This window comes from Orbicella franksi, chromosome 12 (genome assembly GCF_964199315.1).
Source record: "Orbicella franksi chromosome 12, jaOrbFran1.1, whole genome shotgun sequence".
Taxonomy (NCBI): Eukaryota; Metazoa; Cnidaria; class Anthozoa; order Scleractinia; family Merulinidae; genus Orbicella; species Orbicella franksi.
In genome coordinates this window covers 10,921,262-10,946,594 of record NC_138156.1, presented here as the reverse complement: position 1 = coordinate 10,946,594, position 25,333 = coordinate 10,921,262, and the positions used below count along the sequence as shown (strand labels likewise).

At 37.4% G+C, this 25,333-nt stretch overlaps 3 protein-coding genes and 2 pseudogenes across 3 annotated transcripts in view; 2 read left to right on the top strand and 3 right to left on the bottom strand.

Annotated features, from left to right (window-relative positions):
* The first annotated feature begins 848 nt into the window (after positions 1–848).
* LOC145463318 (histamine H2 receptor-like) lies at positions 849–2,919 on the top strand. Its single transcript, XM_081447068.1, has one exon. The coding sequence runs from the start codon at positions 1,444–1,446 to the stop codon at positions 2,323–2,325; it is 882 nt and encodes a 293-aa protein (XP_081303194.1). The 5' UTR covers positions 849–1,443; the 3' UTR covers positions 2,326–2,919.
* A 1,804-nt stretch (positions 2,920–4,723) lies between these two features.
* On the top strand, positions 4,724–5,978 carry LOC145464548 (adenosine receptor A3-like; annotated as a pseudogene).
* A 7,080-nt stretch (positions 5,979–13,058) lies between these two features.
* LOC145464098 (adenosine receptor A3-like) lies at positions 13,059–14,205 on the bottom strand. Its single transcript, XM_081447911.1, has one exon. It carries the CDS (start codon positions 13,987–13,989, stop codon positions 13,090–13,092), a length of 900 nt encoding a protein of 299 aa, XP_081304037.1. The 5' UTR covers positions 13,990–14,205; the 3' UTR covers positions 13,059–13,089.
* A 1,819-nt stretch (positions 14,206–16,024) lies between these two features.
* On the bottom strand, positions 16,025–17,542 carry LOC145463891 (melanocortin receptor 4-like; annotated as a pseudogene).
* A 4,815-nt stretch (positions 17,543–22,357) lies between these two features.
* The window catches only part of LOC145464143 (adenosine receptor A3-like), a 4,192-nt gene continuing 1,216 nt past the window's right edge, over positions 22,358–25,333 (bottom strand). The window contains exon 1 of the mRNA XM_081447959.1: positions 22,358–25,333. This exon is cut by the window's right edge and continues 1,216 nt beyond it. The gene's annotated coding sequence lies outside the window, so the exon portion shown is untranslated.

Genomic DNA, 25,333 nt, shown 5'->3' with positions numbered 1-25,333 from the left:
CAAGAACACAACAAACACAACAACATCGGCAAGGCTTTTACCAGAAAGTGCTAACAACAAGAACACGTCGCCTTAAAAATACGTGCTAATTGAAAAAAAAAAATTGATGAAAAATTTCGTTTCAGTTCAGAGGGTAGAATTAAAGATTTGTTCCAAATCTAGGGAGGTTTAGGTCATGCAAACTTCTGGTACAGTTTATATTACCTTGCAACTGTGGAACGTTTCAGAGTAAAATACATGTAAACTGATTTATATATATATATATATATATTTTACTAACAGATAACTTCCTCTGCAGGTGCTTTCAGCTGAAAAAGATGTCACTTCTTTAGACGAGGAATGCCCTATTCATGCTGGTGCTAATAAGCTGGTTTATTAAATATTTGTAAAGCAATATCCATAGCTATGTGAAGAGTAATTGCTACCAACCGAATGAGGAAAAAACTCCTACCTGTTCCATACGTGCTCTTCAAAAAGCGGTAAAAAAGATTGCTATTGACGACTCAAAACTGACCATATTTTAACTGTTAGCTATGTAAGATAATGCTGCACAATATGCAGGATATCGTTTTCCTTTTATTCTAACTTGCATTTATGTATGTATTTCTTCTCTTACGATAATAATATCGTCTTTAATGTAAATATTAACTTATGTCATACTTAACATGCGGCCAACGCCAACTTATATCTGCACGACGGTGACCAACTCGAAAGCTCATTGGCTACTTTGGTCACTGTACACAACTAAATATTGTTTCTGCTAGTCAATTTCTATTTGTATTTTTTTTTCTGTATTATTGTAAACCATCTTGTGTCATGTTAAGTTGTTTTCTGTAAACAGTGTGCAATAATAAAAACTGAAACTGAAACTTACTCATTATACGCAGCAATAAAAGCTTTGAATAATTAAGCTTTGAGTGTATGTTATAGAAAAGTTGGCAAATTTGGCAAAGCGATAAACTATTTTCAGCCGCTGCTTGAGGCTTTAATCGAACATACGCTCGTGAACCAACTGAACCCACCTCACTATTTGTGTTAATGATTCTATCTGGCTTTCGTTCTTCACAATTCCAATTCTTTCATGCATAATCTAACAGCTCGCAATTCTCTTTTACTATATTCATAATTTACGAGTATACTGAGAATAAACAAGACTTCTTAGTGTTAAAAAAGAAACTAGACAGATGGGCCAATGTGTAACAGATCAAAGCACCTGCAGAGGAAGTAAAACCTAGGTAAGATTAACGCGCAACATGCATCGGTATAGGAGCCTTAAAATGTAAAACTTCATGAACAGTCACTTAAAACAGCTACAAATAGGGACAATGGGATGTGTTATCAGCGACATATGAAATTATCATATCAATCAGACGTTAAGCTACCAGCTGACCAAAGTATTTTGTCGACTAACAGCGAATTCAATTTTCTGATCACCCAAAAACAATGCCGAACATTACTGGAGATGGAAACTTCCCACTTTTTCACAAGGTATTCAGTGCACCACCAGAAGTGCTGTCATTTTCAGCTTTGAACATCTTCCTATCCATCACCGCATCTCTAGGCAATGCTCTGATCCTGATTGCTCTTCATAAAGTCTCTTCTATTTATCCTCCGACGAAACTTTTCTTGCGATGTCTAGCGGTCACTGATCTCTGCGTTGGTCTTCTTGTACAACCATTCTATGCAACATTCCTCCTGTCTGGTATAAGAGAGGTGAGCAAGAACGTTGTTAACGTTTTAAGTTGGATTTTGTGTGGAGTATCCCTCTTGACGTCGGCCGCAATAAGTGTGGACAGACTTCTCGCCCTGTTGTTACGACTGAGATACAGACATGTCGTAACTTTGAAGCGAGTTCGTGTATTTATAATTTGTTTTTGGGTAATTGGTGCTTCCCTTGGATCGATCCGATGGTGGAGGGAGGATATCACCTTCATGTTAGCCTCTATAGTCTTGACACTTTCTCTATTAACTTCGATTTTCTGTTACACAACAATCTTCTTCAGACTACGACATCAACAAGTCCAAGTACAAAACCATGTCCTACAAGGACAAGCGAACGGAGGAGGGATTCCACTCAACATCGCAAGATTCAAAAAGACAGTTTCTAGTGTTTTGTGGGTACAGTTGGCTTTAGTTGTCTGCTATGTTCCTTTTGGCATTTTGGTTGTGCTAAATTTAAACGGAATAGGAAGTGATGTGTCTTTACTAGTCACAAATACTCTAGTTTTCTTAAACTCATCTCTAAACCCGATCCTGTATTGTTGGAAGATTAGAGAGGTCAAGCAAGTAGTGAAAGACACAATAAGACAGCTTTACTGTTTTTAAGAAATTAGCTAAAATTAGCTGTAAAGGTCGATATCTAACCCTAGCCCAAAGAAAAATGATACAGTGTAAAAATAGCATAGAGCAGATTTAAAATGGCTAAATTCACTTCTTGTATGATAGTCTCACTAATAGGGTGGTGGCTTTTATTGCTAACGATTAATATCTTGGCTTTCTTAAGGCCAACGACCGGTTTATTCACTTTCCGTACGGTTAAAAGAAATCTTAGAAACAAATTACCATTGTTTTAAGCAGTTAAAAATTAATTTCAATCAGTAGAAAAGTGAGAAATCTATTTCGATTATTGAGGACCATTCCGGGATGGAGAAAGGGTACTATAATAAGAATTCGTAACTAATGTAGTCACTTCTGAGTCTGCCGTCTTTTCCCAGTACTATCAAACCACAAGACACTGATGACACAAAAAGTCTTACATGACAAGACATAGGCATGAAACTTTCTCTTTTTGGCTAAAAAGTTTTACGGTTAACATTTTGATGGACCGTTAACGGTTAAAATTTTCCAATTTCTACGCTTAACGGTTTACGTTTTGGCCTGTTTAACAGCTAACGGTTAACCCCATTGGAATTGAGACCCTCTTGTACTGCTCACAATTGCCTTCATAGTTCAAATCCAAAGAAACGTTATAACGGCAAAGCAGTTAAGCTCTGTTTAAGAGCTAAACTGCTCTTAAAGAGAGAGTAGAAGAACAACAAAGTAGTAGAAGAAAGCCAATCTCTCAGCATTAAGATGAAGGGTAAGACGGCTGATCTCCCTTTTTTTGGATAGGCCTTATTCAGATAACCTGCAACAGGCTTTGATGCGCGAGCAAAGGCAAAGCTGGGAGATCGAATTTCTTGCAATTTCTTGCTCGAGACTTTCTTGGAATTTCCGACGCAAAGAGTGATCTAACTATAACTCACCTTGGGAATAAGGCCTATATTGAGGATTAATTCTATTACCCTTCATCCACTCTTACATTTATCAAGTTAAAAAGGCAAATCACCTGCCGTAGCAGACAAAGAGACATCGACTGGGCTAGAAATCACTAACACACATCGGACAAGGTCGCAATTATGTTAAATTCCGTAATTAGTAATATCATTTCAGTCCAATGGCTGGAACTAAACATTTGTTACGTAATCCAGTGGGTTTTAGACCTAAGTGCAATTTCCATTTTCAATTTTTGCAATGTTCAGAGTAAAATTTGACAAAAATTTAACTTCCTTTTTATCTAGTTTTTACTTCCTCTGCGGGTGCTTTGATCTGAAACAGCTGTCATTTCTTCAGACATTATTTAAAAGTGCGCTTTTTAGGCTGATGGTAATTTATGCACTAAATATTTGTAAAGTAATATGCAAATTCATATGATTAATTAATAATAGTCTCGGGTGGAATAGGGGGAAAACTCCCTTTCTAATAATTACGCCCTAAGGCCTATTACGGGGGAAATTAGAAAAATAGGCTAATTCCACTTAGTGCTGCTTGTAGTTTAATCAAACGAGCGCTTGTGAAATAGTTGTTAAATAAACTTTGTCCCTCGATAGGCCTAAACTCAAAATGTACCTTTTTTGCAGTTGACCTTAACTTTTGTGTTACCAGGGTCTTTTTCTGGTACCGTTGCATTCTGCGCTGTTAATTTCTTAACAATGCCAATGAGTTTTCACTCACTGTTTTTCTCTGCAGAACTCAGTGCAGTGGCCTTGAAACTGCACTGGGTACAGGCGATTTATTTTCCAAGTTCAGGTGCTCATAGCCACTTTAATTTAGTTCGCGCTTGAATACCGGCTGTTCGTTAACATGAAAACAAGACGAGAGAAAATTTGAAAACTGATAAGCTACTAGGTTGAAAGGAAGACGCTTAGCTCTTGTCCACAGTTTCTGCAGCATAAAGAACTTGGAAGATAAGTTTACTCCTTCTGGATAGGATGCTAGTAGTTCACCGCAGGGTTACCCCCTAGTATGAACTTTATTATAGTGTCTATTAAAGCATAGTGGAATTAGCCCACGAATTGGGGACACTATTTAAAACTTATTCAAAAATTTGCAGCGATTATCCATAATATTTCTATTTGGTTTTAAATATAAATTCTGAAAATTAATCCATAATGGCTTGAAAGAAGAGTGAAGAAGTGAGAAAGACCGAAAGATGAAAGGCTGTTGTCAAGAAATAAAGAAATAACTCATGCGTATCAAATTAACCAACAAATACAAGAACATCGCGCCAGAGAACGTCAACAAGCAGACCAAGCTAACTATCTTATATTCCGTAATGAATAAAAAATTTCATTTTAGTCCTGACCGATACTTAAAAATAAAGATATGTATAATGTTACATAATCACCAGTTTCAGACAATCCGAGTATATAATTTATATTTGCAATTGCCGAACTGTTCAGAGTAAAATGTCCCGAGAAATCAACTTTTATCGAGTCCATACTAGCTCTACAGGTGCTTTCATCTGAAAAAGATTTCATATCTTCACACGAGGAAATGTTTTATTTAGACTGGTGGTAATTCTTTCATTGAAAATTTATAAAGCATTATGAAAATTTATGTGATTATAGTCAGTGCGTAGGGCCCTTAAAAATACATACATAATACATGAAAATAGTCGCGTAAAACGGTTATAAAAGACAACTGCATGTTAAATCAGAGACGTATGAAACTCTCAAAACTCTCAAGCTGACCAAGATTTTCTAACAACTAAGTTAAACGCTCTCAATAGGAACTTCAATTATCTCCACCCGAGCTAAGATCAATGGTGAACATTACTGGAAACTTCACAAGCAAACTGGACCAAGTACTTAACGCATCACCAGCGGGTATTATTAAATTGTTCTCAGCTTTGAACATTTTCCTATCCATCACCGCATCTCTTGGCAATGTTCTGATTCTTATTGCTCTCCATAAAGTCTCTTCCATTCATCCTCCGACCAAACTTTCCTTTCGATGTCTGGCGGTCACTGATCTTGGAGTTGGCGTTTTTGTGCAACCACTCTATGCAACGCTAATTATGTCTCCCTTGATAAAGATGGACGTCAAGGAGATAATTATGACAAGCCGAGTTCGTGTTGCCCTCGGCTGGATTTTTTGTGGAGTATCTATCTTGACGTCGGCCGCTATTAATGTTGACAGACTTCTTGCCCTGTTGTCGGGACTGAGATACAGACATGTCGTAATTAACATTGAGGCGAGTTCGTGTAGCTATAATTTGTTTTTGATTTTTAGTGTTTCTCTTGGATCGATCCGCATTCCCAGAAGTGATATCGCCCTCAAAGCCGCCTCTGATCTCCTTCCCCTTTCGCTGGTAATTTCGATTTTTTTCTACACAAGGATTTTTTTTTGAAATTCGACATCAACAAGCTCAAGTCCCTCGAGGACAAGCGAATGAAGGAGAGATTCCAGTGAACATGGCAAGATACAAGAAGTCAGTTTCTAGCATATTGTGGGTGCAGTTAGCATTAGTTGCCTGCTATGCTCCTTGGAGCATTACCGTTGTGTTATATGTTAACGGAATGGAAAAGGGTGATTCATGGCTAGTTACAGAGACTCCAGTATTCTTTAACTCATCTCTAAACCCGATACTGTATTGTTGGAAGATCAGAGCAGTGAGACAAGCGGTGAAAGACACAATAAGACAGCTGTACTGTTAAATTTGTAAAAAAAAATAAGCTGTAGAGATCAACATAAGTTGTTAAAGCTAGAAAGAACAAAAGAAAATGGATTTAAAATACATTTATTTATTAAAAACTGCAATACTCAAACTAATCTTCAATTCCTACCAAATTTAACATAGTACTAACAATTTTTAATCAATTAACGCTACCTTTATAATGCAAATATTGTTAAGATAATGATTTGAATAGTTAACATGACATCATCATTGTTTCATTTTAAACTCATTTTTCAAAACAACAAGAGGCCTAGAGACCTTAACGCGGATGGTTATTCAGTTTATTGCGAATGTTACCCCATGTTTTCTACGAGCTGTACAGTTCTCATTCGGCTTGCTACGTATGGCTTTGCAAGTCAGTTTCTAGCATATTGTGGGTGTGGTTAGCATTAGTTGCGTGCTATCCTCTTTGGGGCATTGCCGTTGTGTTATATGTTAACGGAATAGGAAGTGACGAGGCATGGCTAGTTTCAGAGACCCTGATCTACTTAAACTCATTTCTAAACCCGATCCTGTATTGTTGGTAGATCAGAGCAGTGAGACAAGCAGTGAAAGACACAATAAGACTGCTGTACTGTTAAATTTGTAAAACAAAATAATAAACTGTAGAGATCAACATAAGCTGTTAAGACTAGAAAGAATGAAAGCAAAGAAGATTTAAAATACATTTAAGTAACATAGTACTAACAATTTTTAATCAATTAACGCTAGGTTTATAACGCAAATATTGTTAAGATAATGATTTGAATATTTAACACAACATCATCATTGTTTCATTTTAAACTCATTTTTCAAAATAAGAAAAGGAAGTGTCTTCGTTACTTCCAGAAACTCTAGTTTTAATAAACTCGTCTCTAAACCCGATCCTGTATTGCCGGAAGATCAAAGCAGTAAGATCGATAAGCAGATCACTCATTGCAATACTCAAAATTATCTTTAAATCCAACGGAACTTTAACATATACTTAAGTGCACAATCACGAAGTATGGAGCATTACTGTAAAAACCTAAAAGGAACCGGGATTTTTAGTTTGTAGCAGATTCAGAACGGAAAACGTCAAACATTTAGCGAAAGATGCGCCATCCAAGATGCAGTCACTCGGGCCTTGCACGCGGCGACTGTATCCGCAGTACGGGTTGCAGTGGCGGTGTTTTGATTCCATTTTATTTTGTCTTTCGAGAAAACTAAGCGGTTTTATCTTTTGTAAGTTAAAGCGCGAATTTTTGTCTTATCAAACACTCGATAGAAAGAGCGATTCCTGGAATATTTTTCCTTCCCGAATGAGTACGCTGAGAAGCAAAATAAAAGAAATTGTAGATTCCGTGCACGGGTAAGATTTTTGGAGTTTTCAATTACCCTGTGCCTAATTTTGGTGTTTTAAAAAGGTTATTCATCAGTGACGTTAATTGACCTCGTTGCTATTGTTCGTTACCAGTGGAGCTGATATTGGAATAAATGATTACTTCTTTGCATTGGTCCGTTTTGCGGAGAACATTACATAGGAGTATGCTTCATGTTGGGAAGTAAATGAAACTAATAATTAGGAGGATGCCCGCGTAAGAACGGATAAGGCAAATTTCGGACCTTCCCCGACTGGCTTCATTTTTTCAGTGAAAGTAAACTATTATATTCAATTTACAAATATCGCATTTATTCGAATCAATTCGATTTTTTTTCATTGTTAACTGGTCACTGAGGAGGTCGTATCTGGTTTTGTGAATCACCTGTGTTCAAAGTCCTGTACACTTGATCCAATTCCATCCTCAGTGTTCAAAGGGTGCCGTCATTATCTGCTTCCAATGATCACTCGTATAGTTAACTTGTCTCTTACAAGTGGCCAAGTACCTGATAGATTTAAGGTTGCCATGTTGAAGCCGTTGTTGAAAAAGAGTGGAGCTGATCATGAACTATTTTCGAACTTTCGTCCTGTCTCGAATTTATATTTTCTATCCAAAGTTACGGAGAAAGCAGTTGCAGCACAATTAATGGACCACCTTAATGATAATGAAGGCTTATTAGAAGAATTTCAGTCGGCATATAAATCTCATCACAGTACAGAGACTGCGCTTGTGAAAGTTCAAAATGATATTTTGAAGGCTATTGACAATAACAGATCGGTTATATTACTATTGCTCGATTTATCGGCTGCGTTTGATACTGTCGATCATTCGATTTTGTTATCTAGACTACAGAATCGCTTTGGTATTAGGAACACTGCTCTTAATTGGTTTCATTCGTATCTTCACTCACGCGAACAGTTTGTTTCTGTCAATGGAATTGAATCGTCAAAGAAGAATTTACCCTACGGGGTACCACAGGGTTCTGTACTGGGACCCTTGTTGTATTCCCTTTATACAAGTCCGCTGGGTGACATAGCCAGAAAGCATAGCATACCGTTTCATCTCTATGCAGATGACACACAGTTGCACTTGTCGTTTACGTCCAATTGCCCTAATCATCTATCAAGCTCAAAGATGGCAGTAGAATTATGTGTTAAGGACATTGGGGACTGGATGCTGCGCAACAAACTTAAGTTAAATCGGGATAAGACTGAACTTTTGGTTATTAGTTCTAAATATCGTCCACGACCACCCCTCGACTATATACGAGTTGGTGATGAAGTAATCAAGTCTAGTAAACAGGCCAGGAATTTAGGAGTTGCATTCGATCAATGTTTGGATTTCAAAGAACACGTTAAAATAACCTGCAAGAGCGCATTTTTCCGCATTCGTAGTATAGCTAAAATTAGGCGATACCTATCCCAGAGTACTACTGAGACCATTGTTCACGCTTACATAACATCGCGTTTGGACTATTGTAACGCCCTACTGTACGGTCTCCCAAAGTATCTGATTAATAGACTTCAGCTTGTACAGAACTCAGCAGCTCGCCTTGTTACCTTGACTAGAAGGCAGGAACACATCACACCAATACTAAGGAGCTTACATTGGTTGCCAGTTCATTTTAGGATTATTTTCAAAATATTGTTGTTAACTTACAAAGCTCTGAATGGACTGGCCCCTGATTACATTAGAGACCTACTGCGATTTAACATTTCTGGTCGGACACTAAGATCTTCAAACAACAGGTTGCTTGATGAGCCTAGAGCAAATCTTAAAACGTATGGTGAAAGGGCTTTTTCCGTGGCGGCACCAAGGCTCTGGAATAAACTACCCCTCCAGATCAGACTTTCATCATCAGAGGCAGTTTTTAAGGCTAATCTTAAGACTTATCTTTTTAAGCGTGCATTTGATTTGTAGTTTTTACTTTTTATTTGTAGCCTAATTGTATTATATAGCGTATTTAATTCTTAGGATTTTAACTTTTAGGATTTAGGATTTTAGGTTTTTAAAGAATTAGGATTTTAATTTTAAAGTATTGTAAAGCGCCATGGACAATTAGTGGAAAATGGCGCTATATAAATGTATATTTATTTATTTATTTAAAGTGACCTCGAAACTGGCTAAATTACCTCCGCAGGCTCTGAAATTTTGCTATAAACGTTGAACGCTGCCAAAACACTTGTCAGCTTGTTATTCTAACAAGCTGAATGTTTTACATGAAAAAGTTTCATCGGTCTTCAATATTTTAACGGTTTATCAATTTTATTCTGTCAAAGTTTGCCGGAATTATGAATTTTCTAAAATATCTCCTACCAAACTCCAAAATGTGCGAAGCGTGACTTACCTAAAGTTAAAAGCTATTTTCTCAAATGTGGGACCTGCTCTAGAAGCGGATCTATGATAACTCAAAAGTACTCACATCAATGTAAAAACACATGGAATAAAATCTGTGAACACTCCTCACTGTGCGCCGTACAGAGCTCCACGAATTTGCCAAATATTCGCCAATTTGACGGCAAATAAAAATAACGGCGGTCCCACTGTAACCAAAAAACATGAACAGTAAACGCTTGGAAATAAAATAATCATCACTACAGGTCAAATTATGGAATTTTAAATTAGATTATCCGCGGTTCAGCCGTTGTTTCGGGAAAATCTACCTTCATTTGGTATTTTAAACAGTAGAAACGATGAATATTTTTTTCCATCGATATGCAAATTACATGCACTGTAGCCGGGTGAGTTTTTCTTGCGATGAGACGACCAACTACTTAAACTGATTTCTTTTATACATTTTCTAAGGCAAATAATTCATCTTTCCAGAGGGTGAAAATTGTCCCAGCCTCCTTGCAAAAGCTTTTCTTACCGGTTAGTGAGCTCTTTTCACTTCTCACGATGCGGTAACGCAATGTTTACTTTTCAAGTTTCAGTTTTTTGTCTCACTTTAATTGAATTAAGCCGACGAACCAGGTTGGCTCTTTTGTCCAAAACTACCTCTTCTCGAGAAATTCCGTAGTATACAAAAATTTTTGCTGCTGGGGTTACTTAAGTTAAAAAGGTTTTGCATGAGTGTATTTTCGCTAGGGGTACAATCGCAAAAAATTTTGTTTCATCCTGAATCTGCTACAAACTAAAGAAACCCGGTTTCTTTTTGGTTTCTACAGTAATGCGCCATATTTCGTGATTGTGCACTTAAGTATATGTTAAAGTTCCGTTGGATTTAAAGATAATTTTGAGTATTGCAAAGACTGATAGATTTGCTATTTTAAATGCTCTTTCTTTCGTTATTTCAAGACTGTTAGATTGCTCAAAACGTATGTTGATCTACATGTATACAGCTAATTATTTAAAGGACAGTACAGCTGTTTGATTGTCTTTCACTGCTTGTCTCACTGCTTTGATCTTCCAACAATACAGGATCGGGTTTAGAGACGAGTTTATTAAAACTAGAGTTTCTGTAAGTAGCGAAGAAACTTCTTTTTCCATCCATTTACATATAGCACAAGGTCGATCCCCAAGGAGTATAGCAGGCAACTAATGCCAACTGCACCCATGAAATGCTAGAAACTGACTTTCTATTTCTTGTTATGTTCAGTGGGATTTCTCCGTCGTTCGATGGCCCTTGAGTGACATGGTTTTGTACTTGGGCTTGTTGATGTCGTAATTTGAAGAGAATCGTTGGGTAATAGAAGACAGAAATTATCAGAAAGAACGGAACTAGAGTAGAGGTTGCTTTGTGGGCAATACCGGTGGACATGATAATTGCGGATCCAAGAGAAGCTGACCAATATACCGAAAACAAATGATGACAAGACGAACGCGCCTTAGTGTTACGACACGTTTGTATCTCAGTCCCAACAACAGGGCGAGAAGGGTATACGGTAACCTTAAGTGTAACCGCAGTAGACAGATTTGAAATATAATTTGCTTGGAATTTTGACTGCGAAACAAATTCATTGCCTCTAGTGTTTAATTCCCCAAACTTGACGCTGGTGAGGATTCCAAGTGAAAACTTAGGATTGTGGTCCTACTTGTTTAGGACAGACATTTAAATGTTTTTATCCATCGAAGTATTTTCTTAGGGTTCTCCCAAAGTACTGTGTGTTACGTTCTTTATTCTTTATTGAACAGATCAAACGCGAGCGAGAGCCTATAATCACGTGATCTAACAGGAATACATTAGCAGAGATAACAAGATGTAACTAGCATACATTAGTCACGTAACACTGTGTTCATGTTTTAGATAGATCTGGCATGAAATACTTTGTGTTTTTACTTATTTTTATAAATAAAATCAGTTGATTACCGTCTTTATTGTAGAATATATAGTATCTTATAGTGCTCAAAGAAAGTTTAAGCCATGCCAAGAATAGCGATAGTCTTTGGACTAAAAGTTTCCCTCAGCTGAGTAAAATTTGCCAGGTTCCTTCTTATTCTGCCCCAGATTAAACAAACCTGGGTTACCGTTTGGCCGTTCTTCTACTTCTTTGTTGTTCTTCTACTTCATTAACCTGGGCTAAACTGCAATGCCATTATAACGTTTCTTTGGATTTGAACAATGAAGGTAATTTTGAGCAATACAAGAGGGTATCAATGGGATTAACCGTTACCTGTTAAACAGGTCAAAACTTTAATCTTTAGGAGTAAAAATTGGAAAATTTTAACGGTTAGCCGTCGAAATGTTTTTTAGTCAAAAAAGTGACAGTCAAGAATCTGGAATATGATAGATCATTGACATAAAACAATGAAGAAGAGACTTAGGTCTGTGCAGTTTATCATTCGCGCGTTACTCAGAGAAGTGTCACACCGGCAAATTTATGGAACTTTGTAAGGAGACGCCACTTGTGCCAATGGCATCAACAAGGCAGTCGTACATACATACATACATACATACATATATAAACTTTATCAACGTGTCTTCATATCTAGCCGATGGGGAAAAAACCCCTCTACTAATTGAGGACACTTAGTATAATTAATCATTTATCTACTATTTTCTAATGAACTATTAAAAAGCCTGGCAATAGTAAAGTAACAAAAACATCTCTGACTGGGGTTTTCTATTGAAACGAAACGTTATTACTCAAGAGATTCAATACGTTCAAATTAACATTTTTTCTAGTGTAAGAACTGATCAGTGAGCAAAATCTAAAGCGATGACTCATCTTCAGAACTACGCAGCAGCCTTCTCGGGCCACCATTTTAATGCCACGCAACGCTAAAGCTAAGAAAATTCAAAAATGCTCTGTTACAAAACCGGAGTGTCCTGTCGAGCTAAAACGTTGTAAAACGTCACGTTCTTAGAGTCTCTTACACCTGATGGGACTTAAACCTTAGAAGTATAGGTAATTTTCAATTTTGGAATATGATTACGTCACATGATATCCGGCCTAGCAAAAAGAAATCCCCCGCGAGTCGTTGTTTTGGTAGTCTCCTGAGCCAGCCGATTAATGTTCCCCTCCCGCTGGAAGCTAAATATTGCTTTTATTGTTTTGAAAAATGAGTTTAAAATGAAACAATGATGATGTTGTGTTAAATATTCAAATCATTATCTTAACAATTTGCATTTTAAATGTAGACTTAATTGATTAAATTGTTAGTATCATGTCAAATTTGGTTGGAATTGAAGATACGTTTGAGTATTGCAGTTTGTAATAAATTAATGTATGTTAAATCCTCTTTTCTTTCGTTATTTCTAGCCTTATCAACTTATGCTGATCTCTACAATTTATGATTTTTTTTACAAATTTAACAGTACAGCTGTCTTATTGTGTCTTTCACTGCTTGTCTCACTGCTCTGATCTTCCAACAATACAGGATCGGGTTTAGAGATGAGTTAAAGAATACTAGAGTCTCTGTAACTAACCATGAATCACCCTTTTCTATTCCGTTAACATATAACACAACAGCAATGCTCCAAGGAGCATAGCAGGCAACTAATGCTAACTGCACCCAAAATATGCTGGAAACTGACTTCTTGTACCTTGCCATGTTCACTGGAATCTCTTGGCCTTCGTTCGCTTGTCCTTGAAGGACTTGAACTTGTTGATGTCGTAGTTTAAAGAAAATCCTTGTGTAGCAAAAAATCGAAATTACCAGCGAAAGGGGAAGGAGAGTAGAGGCGACTTTGAGGGCGATATCACTTCTGGAAATTCGGATCAATCCAAGAAAAACACTAGTTAACCAAAAACAAATTGTAGCTGCACGAACTCGCCTTAATGTCACGACATGTCTGTATCTCAGTCCCAACAACAGGGCGAGAAGTCTGTCCACACTAATTGCGGTCGACATCAAGACAGATACTCCACAAAAAATCCAGCTTAAGGCATCACGCACTCGGCTTATCATAACTACCTCCTTGACGTCCATCTTTATCAAGGGAGCCATAATTAACGTTGCATACAGTGGTTGCACAATTAGGCCAACACTGAGATCAGTGACCGCCAGACATCGAAAGGAGGATTTCGTCGGAGGATAAATAGAAGAGACTTTGTGAAGAGAAACGAGAATCAGAGTATTTCCCAGACATGCAGTGATGCATGGAAAAATATTGAAGGCTGAAATTAATGCAAGTGTAGCTCGTGGTGATACGAGGACTACTTGGTTCAGTTTGCTTGCGAAGTTTCCATCTTCTGTAATGTTCGCCATTGTTCTTGATTGTTCAGAAAATTGAAGTTACTATGAAGAGCGCTGTTAGTCGATAAAAACTTTAGTCAGCTTGCACCTTATTATCGGACAGAGAATTTTATATGCCGCTGATACCACACACAATTGAGGGTTATAATTGTTTTACGCATCTGTGTGTATAAATAATGTTCACCATTTAAGGGAGACGATCTCTGATTGGATTATGCAGTCATCAGTTTGCACTGAAAAGTGATCGTCGTGATAGATATGTCAGTTGCTGCGATTTCTTTTTCAACATTGCTTCGCGTTAATTTGCTGTCGCCTCGTGGATCAGCAGTTTCTTTGACAATATTATGACGACATTCATAATCAATGACAGGACAGATACATGAAAAAAGGACGTCAATTTGTTATATTAATCGTACGCATAAACAGATCGGACTTTTCAGTAATTTAAAAATTAGTTAAATTAGAAAAAGTCCGATCTGTTTACAAGCACAATTAATCCGTAATTGTTTCGAGAAATTAGGACCGATTTCAATTTCAATAATAAGGCAATCATAACTACAAGCTTCTATCTGACATCTTTTCGTTAGACAGGGTTAAAAATTGGAGCCACGCTTGATTAAATATTTTAGTTTTATCTTTTTCTGAGCTCGTCAGGAGGCGGAATTCAACAAATCCTACAATCTGATTGGTTCCTGGAGCGGGCGGAATTTTCTCATCCGGACCGCCACAGCGGGCGGAATCCGTCGTGATGATCTATTTTCGTGAACGAAATAGCGATAATCGTCAATCTTTCGCCCTTTTTACACTTGCATAGACGATTAATCAACGCAAGTTTATCTCCATTCACCTTTTAATGACAAAGAAAGCCACTGTAAATAAATTCAAATGAGACTTTTGAAGTTGTGAGGGTTTGTTTGGCTGTTTGTAGCTCGCCTCTGTAATGGCGCGTAATCCTGCTGTGTCTCTCTCTGTACAATTAATATTTTAAGTAAAAAATGAGTCAATTTCAGTCGAGTTTACCTCTCTGATCGTTGCTGTATTTGAGAGAATTTCTGTGGAATACACTTAACGAATTTCCTCTCTATTTGCTACTCAATTTACGGTCGAAAACTGTGATTTTGAGTGATTCGCAACGACTGACAGAAATTGTTTTTGTAGTATAATTTCAAACTTTGCAAGGAATTTCACACCGGAAAAACAATTTTGGGGAACTGAGCTGGTGAACAAAATGCAACTAACATAAAGAAGTCCGAAATAAATCTGTTCTTTAATACATCTTTCTTTGTCTATTATCTGAGTTACTCGCTCGTTCGGTCGTTAGATTTTTTATGAATGGTTTGTAGACGGCGCGTAAGCCGATTCAATGACAAAGCTGCGTAAACAAACCCTCTTGTAAGCCAAATTACCGCAGGAAAAAAGATAAACATGTTATTGGCCGGCTTATGGTCTGTCCGTATAGTGAAAAACTGTGACCTCGGGCTTGAAAATGCTTCCCTCGGCCTGCGGCCTCGGGCAGCATTTGCAAGACCTCGGTCACAGTTTTTCCCTATACGAACCTCCCAGCCGGCCAATAACATATATTTGTAACTTTAATTTTCTCAACACTCTTAGCCAAAGTTCGTAAAATATTTTTTTTCTTTTGGAAGCGAGGCACAAAGACGAGCAAGTCACAAGTTTGCAACATCAAGTTCAATTCTCATTGGCTTTAAAGCTGTCAAAACTCTGAACGCATGAGCGACTTTTTGATGAATGATCTACAGCTACGGAAATGCACGTCGAAACGGTAAAAGTGTTATTTTACTGACAAAACTTACATGAAAACATTTTATGAAATGTTTACAGCCTTGATTTAAACTATGTCAGGGAGCTAAAGGTATAAGGACGAACTCATTCGGGTAAACGGAGATTAAACGTGAAAAGACAAGTGAAGTTGGTAATTTGTAAGGAGACGCCATTGGTGCCAATGGGCATCAACAATGCAGTCATAAAGTAACAAAAACATCTCTGACTGAGGTTTTCTATTGAAGCGAAACGTTATTACTCAAGAGGTTCGGCACGTTCAAATTAACACTTTTTCTACTGCAAGAACTGATCAGTAAGCAAAATCTAAAGCGATAACTCATCTTTGGAGAACGCAGCAGCCTTCTCGGGTCACCATTTCAATGCCACGCAACGCTAAAGCTAAGAAAATTCAAAAATGCCCTGTTACAAAACCGGAGTGCCCTGTCGAGCTAAAACGTTATAAAACGTCAAGTTCTTAGAGGGTCTTACATCTGATAGGACTAAACTCTTAGAGGGATAGGTAATTTTCAATTTTGGAATATGATTACGTCACATGATATCCGGCAATAGCGAAAAGAAATTTCCCCGCGACTCGTAGTCTTGGTAGTCTCCTGAGCCAGCCGATTAATGTTCTCCTCCCCACTGGAAGCTAAATATTGCTTTTATTGTTTTGAAAAATGAGTTTAAAATGAAACAATGATGATGTTGTGTTAAATATTCAAATCACTATCTTAACAATTTGCATTTTAAATGTAGACTTAATTGATTAAATTGTTAGTACTATATTAAATTTGGTTGCAATTGAGGATACGTTTGAGTATTGCAGTTTGTACTAAATAAGTGTACATTAAATCCTCTTTTCTTTCGTTATTTCTAGCCTCTTCAACTTATGCTGATCTCTACAGCTCAATATGGTTTTTTTACAAATTTAACAGTACTATACAGCTCTCTTATTGTGTCTTACACTGCTTTTCTCACTGCTCTGATCCTCCAACAACACAGGATCGGGTTTAGAAATGAGTTAAAGAAGACTAGAGTCTCAGTAACTAACCATGCCTCACCCTTTTGTATTCCGTTAACATATAACACAACGGCAATGCTCCAAGGAGCATAGCGGGCAACTAATGCTAACTGCACCCACAATATCATAGAAACTGACTTCTTGTATCTTGCCTTGTTCACTGGAATCTCTCCTTCGTTCCCTTGTCCTTGACGGACTTGTTATTGATGTCGTAGTTTGAAGAAAATCCTTGTGTAGCAAAAAATCGAAATTACCAGCGAAAGGGGAAGGAGAGTAGAGGCGGCTTTGTGGGCGATATCACTTCTGGAAATGCGTATTGATATTCAAGACATGCACCAATAAACCAAGAACAAATTATAACTACACGAACTCGCCTTAATGTCACGACATGTCTGTATCTCAGTCCCAACAACAGGGCGAGAAGTCTGTCCACACTAATTGCGGTCAACGTCAAGATGGAGACTCCACATAAACGCCACCCTAAGGCATCAGGAAATCGGCTTATCATAACTACCTCCTTGACGTCCATCTTTATCAAGGGAGACATAATTAGCGTTGCATACAGTGGTTGCACAATTACACTAAGATTAGTGACTGCCAGACATCGAAAGAGGATTTCGTCGAAGAATAAATAGAAGAGACTTTGTGAACAGAAACGAGAATCAGAATATTTCTCACACAGGCAGTGATGGATAGAAAAATATTGAAGGCTGAAATTAATGCAAGTGTAGCTCGTGGTGATGCGACGACTACTTGGTTCAGTTAATTTCCACCATATCTGGTTGTGCGCTATTTTCCCTTGCTTGGAGAGTATGAAATAATGTGTAAAAAGAATAAAATGCAAGTGAGAACGAATAAAAACTGCGGTAGACCCAGTTGAAAGAAACGAACGGGCGCATGGTTAGTTATATTTTATGAATAAATATCACAACTGAAAATAGTTTGTCAATTTAGCAATGAAAATAATTTTTTTTCCAACTCTGCCATTAAAATCCTTCATTTCTGCGTATAACTAGTAAGCTGAAGAAATATTGAGTATGCTGAAAAAATAAAGGAGACCTTTGCATCCACTGATGAATAGAAATAGAATTGAAGACATGACTGACCATCGCCGAGTCATATACACAACTCAAGCACTTGTGAAATTAAAGCCTGAAAACAATTTAGGCCTGAACGGGATTCGAACCCATGACCTCTGCGATACCGGTGCAGTGCTCTACCAACTGAGCTATCAAGCCAACTGGGGGCTGATCATGTTCAAACGACTCGAATTCTAGAATTTGTACTTCAGGGCTCACAACAGTGAAGCAGCTAGGGAAAACGCGGTAGAAACCAGCAGATCGAACTTTCAGTGCTAACCAGCACTGGCGAAAATGAAAACACAAAACTACGCATAATGAAGAACGCTTAGTACTACAGAGTGGGTTGCATAATTTCCAGGGGGTCACGGAAATTTGTGACACCCAAAAGCAAAGAAACTTCTAGTCGCTACACATGTAGTTTGCTATCAAAAGACATTTACGACTGCGTGATATGATGTTATTGTTCCCCATAGAAGGAAATAAAATTTACAGAAGAGCGTTGTTCAAACAATTGTGCAAATTAATCATTATAAGGTTTGAAAGAAGAAGGAAGCAAAGGGGAAGACCAAATGATGAATGACTGCTACAGTGAAATGAAAAAATAAGTTAGATAGAAAGCTAGCGTATCACAGTTAACAACACAAAAAACACAAGAACATCGGCGTAACTTTTACTAGAAAGAACTAACAACAAGAACACGTCGCGTTAAAAATACATGCTAATTGAAGGAAAAAAAAATATTTGATGAAAAAATTCATTTCACTCCAGAGGGTAGAATTAAAGATTTGTTCCAAAATATACGGAGGTTTAGGCCATGCAAACTTCTGGTACAGTTCATATTACTTTGCAACTCTCGAGCTTTTCAGTTAAAATACGTGATTTTATATATATATATATATATATTTTACTAAGAGATAACTTCCTCTGCAGGTGCTTTGAGCCGAAAAAGATGTCATTTCTTTAGACAAGGAATGTCCTATTCATGCTGGTGCCAATAAGCTAGTTTATTAAATATTTGTAAAGCAATATCCATAGCTATGTAAACAGTAATTCCTACCAACCGAATGAGGAAAAAACTTCGACCCGCTTATTCATTATATATACGCAGCAATAAAAGCCTTGAATAATTAAGCTTTGAGATTATGTTATAGAAAAGCTGGCAAATTTGGCAAAGCGATAAACTATTTTCAGCCGCTACTTGAGGCTTTAATCGAACATACGCTCGTTAATTAACCCACTGAACCCACTTCACCGTCTGTGTTATTGATTCTATCTGGCTTTCGTTCTTCACAATTTCAATTCTTTCATAATCCAACATCTCACAATTATCTTTTTCCCTATTTTAAAGTTATGAGTATACTAAAGATAAACGAGACTAATTAGTGTTAAAAAAGAAACTAGACAAACGGGCCAATGCGCAACAGATCAAAGCACCTGCAGAGAAAGTAAAACCTAGCTAAAGTTAAGTGTGCATATGCATTGGTCGGAGCCTTGAAAATGTAAAAATTCATAAACAGTCACTTAAAACAGCTACATATAGGGACAATGGGATGTGTTAATTATCAGCGATATGAAACTGTCACATCAGCCAGACGTTAAGCTACCAGCTGACTAAGGTTTTTTGTCGACTACCACTTTACAACGAATTCAGTTTTCTGATCACCCAACAACAATGCCGAACATTACTAGAGACGAAAACTTCACAGTTTTTCACAAGGTATTCAGTACACCACCAGCAGCGCTGTCATTTTCAGCTTTGAACATCTTCCTATCCATCACCGCATCTCTGGGCAATGCTCTGATCCTGATTGCTCTTCATAAAGTCACTTCTATTCATCCTCCGACGAAACTTTTCTTGCGATGTCTGGCAGTCACTGATCTCTGCGTTGGTCTTCTTGTACAACCATTCTATGCAACATTCCTCCTGTCTCGTATAAAAGAGGTGAGCGAGAGCGTTGTTAACGTTTTAAGTTGGATTTTGTGTGGAGTATCCTTCTTGACGTCGGCCTCAATTAGTGTGGACAGACTCCTCGCCCTGTTGTTAGGACTGAGATTCAGACATGTCGTAACTTTGAAGCGAGTTCGTGTATTTATAATTTGTTTTTGGGTAATTGGTGCTTCTCTTGGATCGATCCGATGGTGGAGGGAGGATATCACCTTCATGTTAACTTCTACTTCTACAGCTAACGGTTAACCCCATTGGAATTGAGACCCTCTTGTACTGCTCAAAATTGTCTTCATAGTTCAAATCCAAAGAAACGTTATAACGGCATAGCAGTTAAGCTCTGTTTAAGAGCTAAACTGCTTTTAAACAGAGTAGAAGAACAACAAAGTAGTAGAAGACAGCCAGCAGTGAGTTAATTCAGGAAAAGATGTAGGGTGAGACGGTTGATCTCCCATTTTGGATAGACCTTATTCAGATAACCTGCAACAGGCTTTGATGCGCGAGCAAAGGCAAATTAAAGCCGCGAGATCGAATTTCTTGCAATTTCTTGCTGGAGACTTTCTTGGAATTTCCGACGCAAAGAGTGATCTAACTATAACTTACCTTGGGAATAAGACCTATGTGGAGGATTATTTCTATTACCTTTCATCCACTCTTACATTTATCTAGTTAAAAAGGCAAATCACCCGCCGTAGCAGGCAAAGAGACATCGACTTGACTAGAAATCGCTAACAGCCATCAGACCAGGTCGCAATTATGTTAAATTCCGTAATTAGAAATATCATTTCAGTCCAATGGCTGGAACTAAACATTTGTAATATAATCCAGTGGGTTTTAGACCTAAGTGCTATTTTTATTTCCAATTTTTGCAATGTTCAGAGTAAAATTTGACAAAAATTTAACTTCCTTTTTATCTAGTTTTTACTTCCTCTGCGGGTGCTTTGATCTGAAACAGCTGTCATTTCTTCAGACGTAATTTAAAAGTGCGCTTTTTAGGCTGATGGTAATTTATGCACTAAATATTGTAAAGTAATATGCAAATTCATATGATCAATTAATAATAGTCTCGGGTGGAATAAGGGGAAAGACTCCCTTTCCAATAATTTTGCCCTAAGGCCTATTACGGGACATTCAAATGCTTTTATCCATCGAGGGAATTTCCTTAGGGTTCTCCCAAAGTACCGTGTGTTACGTTCTTTATTCTTTATTGAATAGATCAAACGCGAGCGAGAGCCTGTAATCACGTGATCTAACAGGAATACATTAGCAGAGATAACAAGATGTAAGTAGCATACATTAGTCACGTAACACTGTGTTCATGTTTTAGATAGATCTGGCATGAAATACTTTGTATTTTTATTTATTTTTATGAATAAAATCAGTTAATTAGTGTCTTTATTGTAGAATATATAGTATCTTATACTGCTCAAAATGTTTTTTAGCCAAAAAAGTGACAGTCAAGAATCTGGAATATGACAGATCATTGACATAAAACAATGAAGCCAAGACTTAGGTCTGTACAATTTATCATTCGCGCGTTATTCAGAGAAGTGTCACACCGGCAAATTTATGGAACTTTGTAAGGAGACGCCACTGGTGCCAATGGGCATCAACAAGGCAGTCGTACATACATACATATATAAACTTTATTAACGTGCCTTTATATCTAGCCGATGTAGAAAAACACCCCTCTACTAATTGGGAACACTTAGTATAATTAATAACCTACTATTTTCTAATGAACTATTAAGAAGCCTGACAATAGTAAAGTAACAAACACATCTCTGACTGAGGTTTTCTATTGAAACGAAACGTTATTACTCAAGAGCTTTAACACGTTCAACTTGACACTTTTCCTAGTGCAAGAACTTATCAGTAACCAAAATCTAAAGTGATAACTCACCTTTAGATCTACGCAGCAGCCTTCTTGGGCCACCATTTAAATGCCACGCAACGCTAAAGCTAAGAAAACTCAAAAGTGCTCTGTTACAAAATCGGAGTGCCCTGTCGAGCTAAAACGTTGTAAGACGTCAATTTCTTAGAGGTTCTAACACCACATGGAACTTAAGAGTCCCTGTCCATAAAAATGGAAAATAACTCGGTAAGGGTCGAAAATTCGATTTCGCTCATATTTTCATAGTAGATAGGCTAGGGCATGACAAAAACTACTGGACAGTTTTTTTTTTTTTGGCAAAATATCCTTTTATTTCAAAGAAATATGCAAATTACCAACTTCCGTTAAAATCGTCATTTGACGCACCATTTTATTAAGCAAGTTTGAGAGCCTCGCATGCAAAACCACATCATTCTTCCCTCTTTAAAACACTCAAATATATTTTTGCAATGTTTAAATGTGTACTGGGTTGGTTTTAGGGAATGTTGCGTTGTCTTTTTGGGTGCAAAATAATTAAATTTCGAAGACATGTATTTCATTCATGTAAAAGTACTTCGTGTATATAATTGATTTTCACCATGTTTGAAACCTTCAAATGGATTAAGCTTCTGGTGGTTGAATCGCAGAAGGATGATCTACAGATTCCTGTAAAAATTTCTTTGGGCAAATGATTGAGAGCGACGCGAGATCGAGAGCTTTTCAAAGTACGTGAAAAATGCAAATATTTGACCATCCGTCGTCAAATTTCAATTTACTGGTTAGACGTATATTTTAGCATGCGCCACATGACTTGACCAATGTTAAGTTGAAATAGACACAGAGCTGATAATTTCGAAATGTTCTAACCTTATTTGCTGTAAAAGGCAGGTCCAAAGCCGATTTGACGTGTTTCTCTCACCACTCGTCGCACATAAAGCAGAAGTTTGCTTTTGTTTACATAACGTCCGATGTACATCGCCAACTGTCAACTTAATTAATGGTCGAATACCATGAATCTGTGACCCTCTTTCGACACATATGATCACCACTGCCTCTAAGCCAAAAACGGCTAAGTCATTTGTAGATAGTTGCTTGCTTTGCACTGCACCAAAATATTACGTTTGATCATCATGGTTTGATGACTTGAATCCTTGCTTGCAGCGGTTCCTTGTTAGTCACGCAATGCTGTCATCCCATTTTAGGGTGTAGGGGTAGGACAATTTCTATCCTAATACATAAGGCTCCGTAAGGCTGGGAACCACTGGGAGCACACAATCGTGTTGAGTAGGAAGAGATTGAATTAAGAAATGAGAACAATGAATAGTTTAGCATTGCCCCTGTTGTTATCTTTTACTCGACCACCGTTACCTACATGCCCTGCGTAATACTGTAACGCTGAACTCATACCTAGGTCTTTTCGCGCTGTGCAATTATTTTTGGTTTACATGTAATACAGTGGGCTACCCCCGGGGAAATGGGTGGTGACCGCTTAATGGGGCTAGCTGCTTAAAATGAGGTTGGTGTACCTTGAATATTTAATTTTTCACTATCGGGTTATGAATTTCTTGGTGAACATGGAGTCAATTCAAGATAACCATGATAGACGTGTATTTGAATTATCACTCGTCATGCACCTTCAATTTCAGACTCTTATCTGCCATCGCCCTTTCCAAAACAAAGCTTTTAAATTTTGGGTGGCCGTTTAATAGGGGTAAAGACAATAATGAAACCCTTCTCGGAACGACCAAATGGTGGCCGCGGAGGTAACCAGTCAATAAGTGTTTTATTTACAATATTTTACTGACAATAATTTTGGACTGTATTGACAAAAGTCCTCTATTTTCTGTTACAAACATACCAATGCCTCACCACTAGGCAAACAAAATACGCCAAATAAAATGGCATGGCCAGGCTATTTACTCACGCAATTGCTAATTAAATTTAGTATGTTTTTCTCACGAATTAGACACGTTGTGATTTCCTATTTTTTTATTTCAGCTAGTTCTTGCTTCATTGATCTATAATTTGTTTCATGGCAATTTTTTTTAAATTTTAGTGAGTACAGGCACTAGCTTTATCAGTTGTTGTCTGAAACATCAAAACGTACAACAAACGCGATTTGGACCGAGGCCAAGTACACTATAGAATACGATTATATAAATATACACATATTATTATATATATGAACAAACAGATTAAAAATGATTAAATTGTTTCATTTATCCTGAGAGTGCTCTATACAAAATAGATCAAAATGTGCAGCATATGCCGTGACAGCATTGCGTGACGAACAAATAACGGCTGTAAGATTGTGCTGCGCCGACACGCTTATCAGCAATGGTCAGCAATCGATCAAACGTATTATTTTGGCGCAGTGCAAAGCAAGCAACTATTTACAAATGACTCAGCCGTTTTTTACTTTGATGCAGTGATGTTCATATGCGCAGAAAGATGGTCACAGATTCATGGTATTCGACTAATAATAGATTGACAGTTGGCGATGTACATCGGACGTTAACCTTGTGTAAACAAAAGCAAACTTCTGCTTTATGTGCGACGAATGGTCAGAGATCGACTAGGAACACGTCAAATCGGCTTTGGACCTGCCTTTTCCAACAAATAAGGTTAGAACATTTCGAAATTATCCGCTCAGTGTCTATTTCAACTTATTATAGGTCACGTCATGTGGCGCATGCTGAAATATGCGTCTAACCCGTAAATCGAAATTTGACGACGGATGGTCAAATATTTGCATTTTTGACGTACTTTGAAAAGCTCTCGCTCTCGCGTCGCTCACAATCATTTGCCCAAAGAAATTTTTACAGGAATCTGTAGATCATCCTTCTGCGATTCAACCACCAGAAGCTTAATCCATTTGAAGGTTTCAAACATGGTGAAAATCAATTATATACACGAAGTACTTTTAAATGAATGAAATACATGTCTTCGAAATTTAATTATTTTGCACCCAAAAAGACAACGCAACATTCTCTAAAACCAACCCAGTACACATTTAAACATTGCAAAAATATATTTGAGTGTTTTAAAGTCGGAAGGATGATGTGGTTTTGCATGCGAGGCTCTCAAACTTGCTTAATAAAATGGTGCGTCAAATGACGATTTTAACGGAAGTTGGTAATTTGCATATTTCTTTGAAATAAAAGGATATTTGCCGATAAAAAATATCCAGTAGTTTTTGTCATGCCGTAGCCTATCTACCATAAGAATATGAGCGAAATCAAATTTTCGACCCGTGCCGTGAAATTAAGAATTTGTCTGATTTTTACAGGCAGGCAGGTAATTTTCAATTTTGGAAGATGCAATTTTGGCAATAGCAAAAATAAATTTCCCGCGAATCGTTGTTTTGGTAGTCTCCTGAGCCAGCCGATTAATGTTCCCCTCCCCACTGGAAGCTAAATATTGCTATTATTGTTTTGAAAAATGAGTTTAAAATGAAACAATGATGATGTTGTGTTAAATATTCAGATCATTATCTTAACAATTTGCATTTTAAATGTAGACTTAATTGATTAAATTGTTAGTACTATGTTAAACTGGGTTGGAATTAAAGATACGTTTGACTATTGCAGTTTGTACTAAATAAGTGTACATTAAATCTTCTTTTCTTTCGTTATTTCAAGCCTTATCAATTT

Coding starts and splice junctions, on each gene's coding strand:
- LOC145463318 (XM_081447068.1), top strand. CDS start 1,444: ATGCCGAACATTACTGGAGATGGAAACTTCCCACTTTTTCACAAGGTA.
- LOC145464098 (XM_081447911.1), bottom strand. CDS start 13,989: ATGGCGAACATTACAGAAGATGGAAACTTCGCAAGCAAACTGAACCAA.